Genomic DNA, 15,654 nt, shown 5'->3' on the forward strand with positions numbered 1-15,654 from the left:
ATTTAATCAATAAGGGAGTTGGGTTGTGGAGAAAAGGCAGGAGTTGAGAATTATATTGAGTTGAGGATTATCAGATCAACCATGATCTCTGAATGGCAGAGCAAAGTCGATGGGCTGAATGGCCTATTTCTGTTCCTACATCAACGTGATCATGGCATCTTAAGGATAGTAACCGTGCTTCCAGCACTCAAGAGGTTGGTGGTGAAAGGTTGTTTCCTCTCAGGAGCGAGTCCTGAGCAATGGGACACATTTAAAATTCAGCATCTCTATTTGAGACACGGTACAAAAGAATTTGTATCTTTCAGAAAGTGGTTTCTCTGTGGAATTCTCTTCCCCACAGAGAACGATGGAGTAAACACAAAGGACTGTGGTAGCTGGAAATCTGAAACAAAAGTGAGAGTGCTGGAGAAACTCACCAGGGTTGGCAGCGTCTGTTGAGAGAAAAGCAGAGTTGACTTTCTGAGCCCAGTGACCCTTCTGTGGAACTGTGGAGGCTGGGCTTTAGAAACTATCCAAGGCTGAGGCCGACAGACTTTCAATTGATAAAGAGACTCAAGGGAGGGTGGAAAGTGGAGTTGAAGCCACAATCAGATGAGTCAGATTATTATCAAATGGTAGAGCAGTCTTGAGGGGACAGATGGTGTGCTTGTGCTTCTGATTTTTGTGTTCTGCTGTTGTGTTGTAAACAGGCCTGGATTGGACCAACATATTGTTTCCAATAGGTGTGATGCCCTCACTTTGATATGGGGAGAGCCACTTGATCCCCATGCACCACCAGTAATTGGGAGCGATGTCTGTTGACAATGAATGTTCTTTGGTTCATACATGCTGCTCGATGGAGAGGATCTAGCTGAAAGTCAGAACAATTTGTTACATTATATGCTGCTGCTGAAGCCTTTCATAGTCTCCCTCCAGATTTATCAGCATTTAGGTGGACAACGTGGAGTGACACTGGGCTTTGTCACTGAGTAGGGGTCTGACAGGGATTCCTAAATGGAAGAGGGAACAGCTGATGGTGCTGTGTTATTAATGAAGAAATAATTGGGAGAGAACTGGGTGAATACATATTTATTTATGTATATTACTGTTTGGGGAACAAATAAGCAACGTGTTGAACCTTGTGATGTGCCAGTTGTAATAAAATTCTACTCAGAGAATGACATGCTTGGACTCTGGTCTAGCCCCTTTCTGGTGTTTGATGCTGAGGGTGTGCTGCATTATCCAAGGTGCTAGTTCTTCGATGATACATTAAACCAAGGTGCCATTCCTTTCAGGTCAACGAAAGTGATGCTATTTTGATGAATACCACTTATGAAGCAGAGCTGGGGAGGTCTCCATATTCGAGAATATGGTGCTGGAAAAGGGCTGATGAAGGGCTGATGCCCAAAACATTGATTCTCCTGCTCCTCGGATGCTGCCTGACCTGCTGTGCTTTTCCAGCACCACACTCTCGACTCTGATCTCCAGCATCTGCAGTCCTCACTTTCTCTGAGGTCTCCATACTGTCCTGGTCCATATTTATCCTTCAATTGACGTTCCTAAAGCAACTGATGATGCAGTCATTCCACATTGCTATTCGCGGGCGCTTGCCATGTGTAGATTGGCTGACATGTTGCTATGGTGATGACACTTCACTACTTCATTAGCTGAGAGGGGTTAAGATGCTGAAGTAAGACAGGTTCTTTGTTGGTCGTTGAACAGTGGAAACTGTATACTATTCTCTCTATTCATGTAGTGTCTGCTTGTTTTGTTCACAGGACCCAGCATTCTCTGCTCTGATCCACGACAAGTTGCAGGTGCCCAACACTACCCGCAAGGCCTGGAATGAACGTGACAACCGATGTGATATCTGTGCCACCCACCTCAACCAGCTGAAGCAGGAAGCCATCCAGATGGTGCAGACACTGGAGCAAGCAGCCACGCTGGAGCAGTATGACCCACTGCCAGGCTCCCCCCCACCCCTCTCCAACATCCCCTCGCTGGTGGGCTCGCGTAACATTGGCAGCCTGCAGGCCTCTCGGGACTGGGCCTTCGTCCCAGCTGCTTACGCTGCCACCACCACCTACGCCAGCTTCTTGACCAACAAGCACGGAGGCAAACCCAACTCACTGGGCATCGTCGGAGGGGCAGAGAAGAAGGGCGGGTCTCCTGGGCATTCGGTCACCAAGGCTGGGCTGCAGATGGCCACCAGCCCCAGCAACGGCAACATCCTGAGCTCAGTTGCCATCCAGGCCCATCAGTACCTGGAAGGAACGTGGTCTGTCTCCAGGACAAACGGTGTGACGCTGTATCCCTACCCAGTAAGTGTTTGCAAGGCACATGACACACAACACATATGTACAGAGGTGCACACAAACACACACACAAAACTATAGATACACACGTACGTACAGACACAAACAAACAGGTACAAACATGTACACAAACACACAGGCACAGACACAAGCATGCACACAAACCTATAGATACACACATACATACAGACACACATGCACACAAACCTACAGATACGCATGTACATACAGACACAAATGCACACAAACATACAGACATAAACATATACAAACATACAGGCACATACATGCAGACACAAACACACACAGACACAAACATACAGACACAAACACACACATACAAACATACAGACGCAAACATACAGGCAAAAACATCCAGGCACATATACACATACAAACAAACAGACATAAATACACACACAAATACATACAGGCACAAACACCGACACAAGCATAAACAGACATACAGACACAAACACAAACATACAGACACAAATACACATAGAAACACACACAAACGCAAACAAACAGACACAAACATACACAAACTTGCAGACACAAACATACACATACAAACCCAAATAATGTGATCCCCATAATCTCCCCTTCCTGTGCCAATCCTCTGCTGGGTTTTGTGTGCATCAAACTGTAATATTTCCTGTGTGAGGCAAGAGAGGAAAGCTCTGGTAAATAATATGCATGTAAATGGGATCTTGTGCCCTCCTCATCCGTGGCGAGATTGGTGATGGGGGATATTTAATTGGGGAGAGGATGGTAACTAGAGATGTTGCCACCTCTTGTCTGCAACCCAGGCTTGTGGAAGGCCTGCTGCCCATAAAGGCTGTTAAAAGGGTAGTTAATGCCTGCCCAAGACCCATCTCCTTCTGCAGTGGGTATGGACTCAGCAGAGGGCTGGGCTGTCACCTAGAGACCATGACTGGCGAATCTGTGTGGGGCTGCTTGTGGATTCGTGGGCTTGCTGAGGAGGGATGTTGGTTTCCATATTAAAAGGCATTCTGACTGAGGTCCACGAGCTTGATTCTGGAGTTGCGGGGGTTGGCTTATGAGGAGACACTGAGTAGATCGGGATTATATTCGTTGGAATTTAGAAGAACTGGGTGGGGGGAGGCTATCTAACAGAAACATATAAAATTATGAGGGGAATAGATAAGATAGACGTAGAAAGGATGTTTTGACTGGCAGCTGAAACTAGGACATAACCTCAAAATTAGGGGGAGCAGATTTAGGACTGAACTGGGAAAGAACCTCTTCACCCATAGGGTTGTGAATCTATGGAATTCCCTGCCCAGTGAAGGAATTCCCTGCCTTTATTGGTTGGGGAATTGAGTACAAGAGTCAGGATGTCATATTACAGCTTTATAAGACTTTGGTTAGGTCACACTTAAGAGTATTGCATTTAATTCTGGTTGTCACATTACAGGAAGGATGTAGAGACTTTGAAGAAAGTGCAGAAGATGTTTAACAGGATGCTGCCTGGATTAGAGGGTATGACTATAACGAGAGACTAGAAAAACATGTTTTTCTCTGGAGCCGTGGAGATGTGATAAAAATTATGAGATGCCTAGATAGGGTTAATGGTCAGAATCTTTTTCCCAGAGTTGAAATATGTAATAGTAGGGGGTATGCATTTAAGGTGAGGGGGCAAAATTCAAAGGAGATGTGAGGGGTAAGTTTACAACCCAGAGAGTGGTAGGAGTATGGAATGCAGTGCCAGGGGTGGTGGTAGAGGCAGACACAATAGGGGCATTTAAGAGAAGTTTAGACAAGTGCATGAATATGCAATGAATGGAGGGATATGGACCAAGGCTGAAAATGTGTTGCTGGAAAAGCGCAGCAGGTCAGGCAGCATCCTAGGAACAGGAAATTCGACGTTTCGGGCATAAGCCCTTCATCAGGATTCCTGATGCCGAAACGTCAAATTTCCTGTTCCTTGGATGCTGCCTGACCTGCTGCGCTTTTCCAGCAACACATTTTCAGCTCTGATCTCCAGCATCTGCAGTCCTCACTTTCTCCTCGAATATGGATCAAGGCCAGGCATAAGGATTCGTTTAATTTGGCGTCGTGTTCAGCACAACATTGTGGGCTGAAGGGTCTGTTCCTGTGCTATACTGTTCATTGTTCTATGGGCCATCAAGAAGAAGGGCCCATTGAGACCCCTCCCACCCTCCTTACCCCTTCCCCCCATCCCTCACCTCTATCCTGGAAATCTTTGGTCTCAAAGGGGTGTAGTACCAGCAACTGCCACCGCACTCCCAGTAGTGTCATCACTCAGGAGCATTCTTAAATCATTGTTGTCTATGAAACCTACACTCCAATTGACTTCATCTTCTTCCATTTGGCTTTTTATACAGTTAGAGTCATACAGTATGGAAATAAACCCTTTGATCCAATCAGTCCATGCTGAGTATAATCCTAAACTAAACTTGTCCTGCCAGCCTGCTCCTGGCCCATGTATATCCAAACCCTTCCTATTCACCTGACTATCTAAATGTATTTTAATTGTTGCAATTGTACCCACATCCACCACTTCCTCAGGAAGTCCATTCCACATGCGAACCACCCTCTATGTAAAAAAATTGCCTCTCGTGTCTTTTTTAAATCTCTCTCCTCTTACCCAGTCTTAAAATCCCCCATCCCCCATTAACTCCATGTATACCTCTCATTATTTTATAACTTCCTATCAGTTCATCTCTCAACCTCCTACAGTGAAAAATGTCCCACCCTATTCAACGTTTCTTTATAACTAAATCTTCCACTCCTGGCAACATCTTGGTAAATCTCTTCTGACCCCCCCTCCAGCTCACTAATATCCTTCCTATGTCAGACTAACCAGAACTGGACACGGTATTCCAGAAGGGGCTTCATCAATGTCCTGTACAACCTCAACTTGACTTCCCAACCCCTATACTCAAAGGACCGAGCAATGAAGGCAAGCATGTAAATGCGTTTTAACCACCCAGTCTATATGTGATGCAAACTTCAAGGCATTATGTACCTGCACCTGTAGATCCCTCTGTTCTATAACTCTGTCCAGGGCCCTGCTGTTAATTGTTTAAGCCCTATCTTTGTTTGTTGTGCCAAAATAAAATACCTCGCATTCATCCAGCTTGAACTCCATCTGCCATTTATCAGCCCATTGAACCATTTGATCAAGATCCTTGTGTAATATTCAAAAACCCTCTTCACTGTCACCAATTTTGGTGTCATCCACAAAATTACTAGCCATGCCTTCTATATGCTGATCTAAATCATTTGTATAAATGACAAACAAAAGAGGTCCCAGAACCGCTCCCTGTGGAACATGGTTGGTCACAGGCCTCCAGTCCAAAAAACAACCCTCCATCATTACTCTCTGTCTCCTGCTATTAAGCCAATTATGTATCCCATTGGCCAGGTCAACCTAAATCCCATGTGATCTAACTTTACTAATTAATCTACCATGTGGAACCTTCTCAATGGCTTTACTAAAATCCATATAAACAACGTTTACTGCTTTGCCATCATCAATCTTTTTGTAACTTCCTCGAAAAGCTCAATCAAGTTTGTGAGACACAATTTTCCTCACACCAAACCATGCTAACTATCCCAAATCAATGTTTACCTCACTAAATATCGATAAATCCTATACCTGCAATAATTTACCGACAAGTGAAGTCAAACTCACAGTTTCTTCTTACAACCTTTCTTAAACAAAGGTACAACACTAGCCACCCTCCAGTCAACAGGGATCTCACCTGAAGTTATAGATGATGCAAATATTTCTGGAAGGTGTCTTACATTTTACTCCCTTACTTCCCACAATATTCCGAAAGGCCTTTGGAAAGTTCATTGTTACAACATCTGAGATCACTCTACAGAGGCTGGTATCCCATCATCAATTCACCCTTTATTTACACGTGCACAGGACTTGATACTAATCCAGCTTCCTCAGAGCCAGCTCTCAGAGTGAACAGAACCTCTGACACTCCTGTTTATATCTGTCAGCCGGGGCTCCCTAATTGGACCAGATTAACAGCCCCATTCTGTGAGGTCCAGCTGGCTGACCTTGTTCCAATCATGACAAAACCCACGGAATTTCCTTTCTCATCCCACTCCTGTTACTTCCTCGGACAGCTCTATGACACGTGGGAAGTGAAACTTGCTTTTTTAACACCCTCCATGCTGCCTTCTTTTAATTAATGCGTATCTTTCAAGCCCAGACGTGAAAAGTTGGAAGGCTGATGCCAAGTGTGTAATGAACTGTGGATTGACCACACCCAGAGTGCGGTGACCAATTCTGTTTGCCATATTGTAAAATAGATATGGCAGCTCTGCTGAGGATGCAGGGAAGGTTTGCAAGGGCTGGTGCCAGAAACACATGTCAGGAAAGCACCAAGGGGCAAGGTCACTTGTACATGGTTCCTTTATTATTTCCATGCCTGGCTTAAATGCTAAGCATTTTTCCATTTCCCAATTTTTCCATTTTCCAGTCTCCAGTCACTGCTTGCTGTTAGCTGATATTTGTGCCTCTCACACAGGAAAGCATTTCCGATCCTGTACCAATCCAGTCCCTTGCTGGTCCTAACTCTACAGCTAGTCTTGTTTGAAAGTATACATTTTATCAAAACAGAATACTGCCCAGGGCAAAAGAGGGAGAAGTCAGACATTAAACCATGCTAACCATTAAACAACATGCCAAATGGAAAAGTACTCCTCACATAACTTGGCTCCACTCTCTTCATTAGGTCCAGTCACAGAACAGAAGGGTGCAAACAGCAGTATGAGCAGAAATATTTATTATGCATTAATGTATCAGCAGCAGAGAAAGTTAGCATTGTTTAACTATTTCACTAAGTTTCCCCACTGTTTCCCAACACACTTCAATGACAAGGTAGGGATACACTTTCTCCAATGCACACACATACACATGCATGCACGCACACGGACACACACTGTGAATGCCTACTCTCAAATATACCTGTACACATGTAGATACATGCTGACACACACACACAGACACATGCATATATACAAATATATATTTGCATAGACACTCTCATGCGTAGGTGTACACACACACACACACACACACACACGTATATAAAGTACAGATAGACACACATGCACTCACCACACAAATACGCACACTCTTTTTCACATATGCATGCACAGATAAATGCGTGACCGCAGCATACACACCTGTGTGTCCAAATACATAAATACAGGTATCCAGTACCTTGGAGTAAGTGAGGACTGCAGATGCTGGTGATCAGAGTCAAGAGTGTGGTGCTGGAAAAGAACAGCATCCTGATGAAGGGCTTATGCCTGAAATGTCGATTCTCCTGCTGCTCGGATGCTACCTGACCTGCTGTGTTTTTCCAGCACCACACACTCAACCCACAATCTCTGCACCCGTTGATCAAACTCTTCCCGTGATGTTGCAGATTTTGATGTTTCTTTTCTATTTTTTGTTTTTTTTTAAAGTTATACAGTTCTATTCTGTTTGTGATTTTCTGAAGTACATCAGACCACTCAGAATGGCAGAAGCAAGTACTTGGGACAGGTCCCTGGACTGGAAGTGAACCCTACGTCTGATCCTTTTATTGATTGTTTTGTGCAAATGTCATTGTCATTGTCGCCGAGCTGCAACTTCCGAAATGTTCTTTCTTTCTCTGAGGGCCCTGTCCTGGACTCATCTGGGTTGCCTGTGTAGTGTGGGGGGAAGCGGGGATGTGAGAGCACTGATGTGTGTGAGTTGATTTCCCGGCAGCGCTGACCTGTCCTTGCATACATGTACTTTTTAACCAGAGTCAGTAGATGGTGTCAGGGTTAGTAACATTGCTGGAATGTCTCTCGCTGTTCTCCAAGGAGCTGCATTACCAGCTGACAACGCACACTCACCAACTGCACAGGGATTCAGTCAAACCGTGTCAGTCTGGGTCATAATGGCCCATCCCATGATATCGATCAAGAGCTCTGTGGGATGATTGCAAGGTAGAGGACTTCTTGGTGGGGAATTGGATGAGGGGAATTATCAAGGAGGGATATGTGACGTGATTGACCAGTAGAAAAATACTGGTCTCCAGGCATACCTTTACATTCTACTTAATTATCTACTTCACTGAGGGTTCTGTGGAAGTGGACGACAGTTTAAAGGCTGATGCGTGGTTTTGTTTTTGGCAATGAAAGGGTTACAAGCACACAGCCCTGCAATGATGAGGAGCAGAACCTCAGTTGTACTTGAGAACAGACCCAGCCTGCAGCCATATAACCCAAGGCCACACAGAGTGGTGCCAGTCAATGCCATTCACTGCTATTGGCTGTGCCTTGTGTTCTCAGTGGCTCCAGTAAGACTGTTGATTCAGCAACCTTGCTGCCTGCTGACCCAGCTGTCTTTACTCATTTCCCTTTTAACTCTCGATGTGAGAGAGGCTCTGTCCAGCTGGCTTCCAGATGATGTGCTTCCTCCTGCAGTCACATTCTGCTGTTTCACTTCGTGCCTCTGCCTCTGCTGTGGCCCTCCCTGAGACCAGGTGGGCAGATTAATTCCAGCCAAGCGCACTCACCCATCGTTGTTGAATTTACAAACATGAAGATGAGAGTAGCCCACACGACCCTTCAAGCCTGCTGCACCAGTCTATAAAACCAAGGCTGATCTGTTCTTAAACTCAATTCTACGTTCCTGCAAATTCCCAATTATCTCTCAGTCCCTTGGTAATCAGCAGTCTCTCTGCCTTAAAAACATTTTAAATATCCTGTGTCCACTGCTTTTTGAGGAAGGGAATTCCAAAGGCTCCAACCTACTGAGAGAAAAAAGAGGTTTCCCTATCTTGTTCTAAAATGGGTGCCCCTTACTTTTAAACATAATCCCTGGTTCTAGATTCTCTCACAACAGGAAGCATCCAGACCCCTCAGCATCTTACATGTTTCAATTAAGTCACCCCTGACTCTTCTAAACTCCAGAGGATACAGGTCTAGCCTGTCTAACCTTTCCTCATAAGGCAGTCCACTCCTCCCGGTTTAGTTGAGTGACTGCTTTGTGGATGATTTGTTTCTGGGAAGTGACTCGCACCAACTGGGCTGGTTGCCCTGGGAAAGCGGATGGGGAATAACACCCCAACCATGCCATTGGTTGGGAGTTGCAGCATATTGGTTCAGCATCAACATTAGAAGGAACAATGATGCCCTCTGTAGCCCGCATAGCCATCTTCTTCGCTATTATAATTCAATGTCCCCCCCCAGTCTGAATGCCGTGTCACTTGCAGGGCAGCTTTGAGGTGATGGTGTCCTGATGACTTTGCTGTTTTTGTCCTTCTGCAGAGATGGCTAGAAACATGGACAAGAGGAGCAGGAATAGACCGTTCAGTCCTTGGCACCTGGTCTAGCTGCTCATCCTCCATAATACCCCCACTCCTGCTTTCTCCCCATACCCTTAGACCCCTCTATCCCTATCTGTTCACCTTCTTGAAAATGTTTTGACTTCAACCGCTTTCCGTGGCAGAGCGTTCCACAGGCTCACCACTCTCTGGGTGAAACCTTCCTCCTGATTTCAGCCCTAAGTGGCCGACCCCCATCAGGGTTGAAGTGGTTGGTGGTGGGAAAGTAGGGAGGAAGTTGCTGCCGTGTGCCCTGTGGATGACCTTTCCCACAAACACAGTGCGCCACTGTCAGAGTAAGTGAACAGCAGAACTGGGCTCGACCAAGGGAGCAGCTCATTCACATTTCTCAAGTGAATACTTCTTCAGCTGAATATCAGTTGATGCATCTGATATCCTTCTAATATACCTTCTGTGACACTTCTTCCTAATTTTTGTCACGTTAATTTAATAATTAATTTTGGCAAACATCATTAAGAGGTCAGGCGCATTTGAAATGAACGGAAGTCAAAATAGAGATAGATTCCGAGTAAGAAGATAATGAAGGACACAGGAAATAAATTTGAGCAGTTAGCAGAGCTGAAACACTAACCAATAAGAAGATCAATGCAAATATGGATCATTACATACCTGTTTCAAATTTACTTTTCACTAATTAACATTGATGAGTTTATGTGTTACTGGACTGACCTCCCATTGAATACCACACTGAGTTTGCCTGTTTTGTACTGTTCAGTACTTGATGTGCCTCAGTGAGATCCCCACTGCCTGTTTAGGACTGACCAAGCCTTTGGAACATTGCGTTAGTCCATGTAATGAAGCCAAAGACACAGAGTTGGGATGGCGCCTAGTTGGTGTGAGTGCCAGTGTCTGTGAGGTCTCCTCATCGTGTGCAACCTCTCTTTATTTTGAGGAGGTGCAGCTGAAGGTGGAGACTTGTCATTAGAGAAGTTGTGTCCAATATACCATATTGAGTGGGAGACATTGGCACCTCAGGGCCTCTTACCATAAAGTGGAATCTATCTGGTGCCTTTGGAATGCAGTCACTGTTGTAATGTGGGAAATGTGGCAGCCAATTTGCACACAGCAAGCTTCCACAGATAGCTTTCATAAAGACTCGAGAATCTACTTTGGTGATGTTGACTCGAAACATCAGAAGAGAAGGTCATTTGGCTCATCGACCGTGCTCTACCATCCAACTAGATAATGACCAAATCCTACTCAATACCATTTATCTGCATCCTCCTCTTCCTTGATATCTTTAGTATTTAGAACTCTAGAAATATTTGGTCTGTATTTCATAGGGATTTGAATATAAAAATACAGAAATCTCGATAACGTTATACAAGATATGTGTTAGATCACGACAGTTTTGGGCCCTTTATCTAAGGAAAGATGTATTGACATTGGAGGCAGTCCAGAGAAGGTACACTGGGCTGATACCATGTTTAGAAGGACTATCTTACGAGGAGAAGTTGAGCCTGTACTCATTGGAGCTTAGAAGAATGAGAGGAGACCTTATTGAAACATTGAGGATTCTTGGAGAGTGAGAGTGACATTGTAGATGAGGAGAGGGAAAGTCTTGGAATGGAGGGCGTTTAAAGCAGAGATGAAGGGGAATTTCCTCTCTCACGGGACAGGGAATCTGTAAAATGTTTTATCAAAGTAGACTATCGAGGCTGGATCATTAAATATATTCAAGGCTGAGATAAAAAGATTTTTAACCAGTAAGGGAATCAAGGGTTATGGGGAAAAATACAAGGGGATGGAGTTGAAGATGATCAAATCAGCCATGATCTCAGAGCAGATTTAATGGGACAGATGGTCTACTTCAGCGCCTGTGTCTTACAATTAAAGTTTATTGGTCACTGTCCTGAACATGCTGACTGCCAGATATTGGGCAGTAAATGATGAATAAGTATGGATGGTGGATATCTTTCCATGCTGTTTTTAAGAATAGTGTCATGGGTTCTTTTATATCCAGTGGAGAGGGTGGGTGGACTTGGTTTAACATCTCAATGAGAGTTCCCTTGATGGCATCTTGGGACAGTGCAGCACACCCTCAGTAACAGTCCAGGTCAAACTCCTTGAACGGTGCTTGTACCCACAGCCTCTGACTATTAGGAGGAGTGATATCCCTGAACCCCAATTACCTTTACTCATTTAACTAAAAAGATCCCAGTATTGCCACTGATTTGTCTGCCCTCTGTGCTTCCCTTGCAATGTTCTTTTCTACTGGGGGCTCAAATGTGAACTGTTCTTGACTTATCTGTTGGTACGTAATATAAATCAAAAAATGGCTGCTTGTCAAGAACCATGATTTCTAGTAATGGTCAAGAGGACAAAATGATCAGGGGAAGTTGATGGTGTTTATACAAAGCAACTTCTGAATTTCAAGCCTGGAAACAAACACTGACTTTCTCTTTGCACGCAGGAAGGATGCAATTGTTGAAAGTCTTTGCGTTTGTCTCCAGTGTCGGTGGGGATTATAGAGACAGTTTGGCTCCTAACTTTGTTTAATTGGGAATGGTATCAGTCATACACCACTCCATGGGCATTATTCCAGAGAAAGTCGTTAAATGTTAGTTAAATGGCACCCTGCATGTCGCAGTAATTATTGCGAACAGTTAAGGATTTTACAATGAAACTATTTCCAGTCCCCACATTCACATCAGTTATGATGTTATTATAAGTGCCATGTTGGCCATTTAAGAGCACAGTGATTGTGACCTCCTGAGGGAACCACTGCCACCCTCTCTTGAGAGTCAAAGGCCACTTTTTAAAAAATTCCTTTCAATGAAAACTAGTTTCATTTTCAAAAACTTTCTTCTACCCTTAGGAGCATGGTAAAAATCGTCAAGCAAGGATAATCATTCATGGAACCCTCAGGCCATTGGGCCCATCATCCCTGTGCTGGCTCTTTGAAAGGGCGACCAAATTTGTTGTGTTCTCCTGCTCTTTCCCAACAGTGCCAGAAAATATTTGTGTTTCTGGTATTGATCTCATTTCACTTTGAAAGTTGCTATTGAACTTGTCTCCAGTGTATTCCATCTTGTCAATTATTCATAACCAAAGTAACTTTACAAAAGGAATTGGATTGCTACTTGAAAAGAAAATAAATGTAAGGTTTATGAGGAAAGAGGACAGCGACTGGAGAACCGGCACAGGCATGATGGGCTGAATGGTCTCCTCCTGAGTTATACGACTTTATGGTTCTAGGTAAATGTAGATGCTGGAGTCCCAGCCTTATTCCTGATGAAGAGCTTTTGCCCGAAACGTCGATTCTCCTGCTTCTGACATGCAATGCTTCTGCAGCACCACTCTCTTGACTTTATGGTTCTACCTTGTCCTCCCTAACACAGCCTCAGGTAGACTGAGGCATTCCTTTCTCAACTGAGAACATTTTGGCAAAATAATTTATATACCAGACAGGGGAAGCTATGAGAGGGAGAGGGGATAGAAAGGACGTGCAGTAGGGACAGATGAAGAAAGCTGGAAAGAGGCTAGTATGCAACATAGATTCGATGGACTGAATGGCCTAAGTGAAAATAAAAAGCAATAATAAGAGAAAGACTTGTATTTGCTTAGAGCCTTTCACAAGGTTCCAAAGCATTTCACAGCCAACCAAGTATTTTTGAAGGCGTTATGAACTTGGTAGAAACTAGGAATGTTTTTTAAACAAGTGGAACAAATCTGAAATTCCAGTTAGTTACTAAAAGAGTGAAGCCACAAGATTCTGCAGTTTAAAACAGAAGAATGTTTACTATGTACACGTCCAACAAAGAAAACGCTAAATGCTATCTTAATTAATCACTTATACTTTAAAACCAAGAAACAACGTAAGTTGAACATGCATCAACAGGCAAATTGTGTCAAATATAAACTACAAATTACATGCTAGATACAGCTAAGACGTGGGCGGCACGGTGGCACAGTGGTTAGCACTGCTGCCTCACAGCGCCTGAGACCTGGGTTCAATTCCTCCCACAGTCCAAAGATGTGCAGATCAGGTGAATTGGCCGTGCTAAATTGCCCGTAGTGTTAGGTAAGGGGTAAATGTAGGGGTATGGGTGGGTTGCGCTTCGGCGGGTTGGTGTGGACTTGTTGGGCTGAAGGGCCTGTTTCCACACTGTAAGTAATCTAATATCTCAAGTTTGGCTTAACAGCTTACCAAGTAAATAAGTCATCAAACTGAAGCACAAAGTCTTTTAAAATGTTGTTTTCTTTACAAACAATTTAAGCAGCGCTTCTAGAAGTTAGTCAGATTTTCACCTTGCAACAGCACACAGGTACAGGCTTTACCAAAAATGGCACAAATTTGCAGAATCTCCTCAAATCAGAGACGCTAATCTTCCAGAAACAAAACAAATTGCAGAAACTTCTGCTCACCTTCAGCCACCGTCTCCTTGTGCCTGCATAAACTGCAGCACTGGTTCATCAATTCCCACTGAGATTTGATGGCTGTCTAATATATAGATTCAAGCAGAAGTTATGTCTTTTAATTCTGAATTCTAATCTTAGATTCCCCAACAACCTGGAGGGGGTCAGTTTCCGATTTCATTTAGGGTCTGTCTCAATATAGACAAACGTTGTCCATCACAAAAGCACTGTTACATTATAGGATATGCAGCAGCAACTTCCCACAAAGAGACCTTTGCTAATGACCAGATGATCTGTTTTACTGATACTGATTGAGTGACTTGTCAGACTTCGGGGATAATCCACTTGTTAAACTACAAAGGAAACTGCAGTATAATGTGGATAAATGTATGGTTATCCACTTTGGTGGCAAGAACAGGAAGGCAGATTACTACCTAAATGGAATCAATTTAGGTAAAGGGTCAGTACAGAGAGATCTGGGTGTACACCAGTCAATGAAGGTAAGCATGCAGGTACAGCAGGTGGTGAAGAAGGCTAATAGCATGCTGGCCTTCATAACAAGAGGGATTGAGTATAGAAGCAAAGAGGTTCTTCTGCAGCTGTACAGGGCCCTGGTGAGACCACACCTGGAGTACTGTGTGCAGTTCTGGTCTCCAAATTTGAGGAAAGACATTTTGGCTATTGAGGGAGTGCAGCGTAGGTTCAGAGGTCAATTCCTGGAATGGTGGGATTACTATACACTGAAAGACTGGAGCGACTGGGCTTATATACCCTTGAGTTTAGAAGACTGAGAGGGGATCTGATTGAGACATATAAGATTATTAAAGGATTGGACACTCTGGAGGCAGAAAACATGTTTCTGCTGATGGGTGAATGCCGAACCAGAGGACATGGCTTAAACATACGGGGTAGACCATTTAGGACAGAGATGAGGAGAAACATTTTCACCCAGAGAGTGGTGGCTGTGTGAACTGCTCTGCCTCAGAGGGCAGTGGAGGCCCAGTCTCTGGATTCATTTAAGAAAGAATTGGATAGAGCTCTCAAGGATAGTGGAATCAAGGGTTATGGAGATAAGGCAGGAACAGGATACTGATTAAGGATGATCAGCCATGATCATATTGAATGGTGGTGCAGGCTCGAAGGGCAGAATGGCCTACTCCTGCACCCATTGTCTGTTGTCTATTGAACACTCTGGGGTCTAGCTGAGAGTGCAGTGAGCAGGGCCTGCTGCCCTTCTGAAGCTGAGTGAGCTGTCTGGTGTGAAGAAAACTCTCCCACCTGAATTGTCCTGGAGTCCAAGAGCCAGAGTCAGAGAGGCACTTTTCTGGACAACGTGACCCGTAACTCCAAGAAAAAGATTATGTGTACTTCCTTAAAATTTCTTTTGACCATTTTAATTTTTTTTATTGGTTATAAAAAAATATCGAGGTTGGGGAACATTTTGCTGTTTGACCAGATGGGAATGTGGCCGCTCCAAGTTCCAGTCCAGGACTTGTCTCACACACTGACACTGCAGTGCTGAGAGAGTGCTGCACAGTTGGACGTTCTGTCTTTTAGGTGAGATGTTGAACCAAGGCATTGTAAATCAGTTTTAAATAAAAAGA

At 44.1% G+C, this 15,654-nt stretch overlaps 1 protein-coding gene across 1 annotated transcript in view; it reads left to right on the forward strand.

Annotated features, from left to right (window-relative positions):
• Positions 1-15,654, forward strand: part of kif26ba (kinesin family member 26Ba) — a 391,129-nt gene that overhangs the window by 96,076 nt on the left and 279,399 nt on the right. The window contains exon 3 of the mRNA XM_060831283.1: positions 1,758-2,300. Within this exon, the coding sequence (XP_060687266.1) occupies positions 1,758-2,300 (543 nt within the window). The remainder of the gene's footprint in view (positions 1-1,757; positions 2,301-15,654) is intronic.

This window comes from Hemiscyllium ocellatum, chromosome 10, assembly GCF_020745735.1.
Source record: "Hemiscyllium ocellatum isolate sHemOce1 chromosome 10, sHemOce1.pat.X.cur, whole genome shotgun sequence".
Lineage (NCBI taxonomy): Eukaryota > Metazoa > Chordata > Chondrichthyes > Orectolobiformes > Hemiscylliidae > Hemiscyllium > Hemiscyllium ocellatum.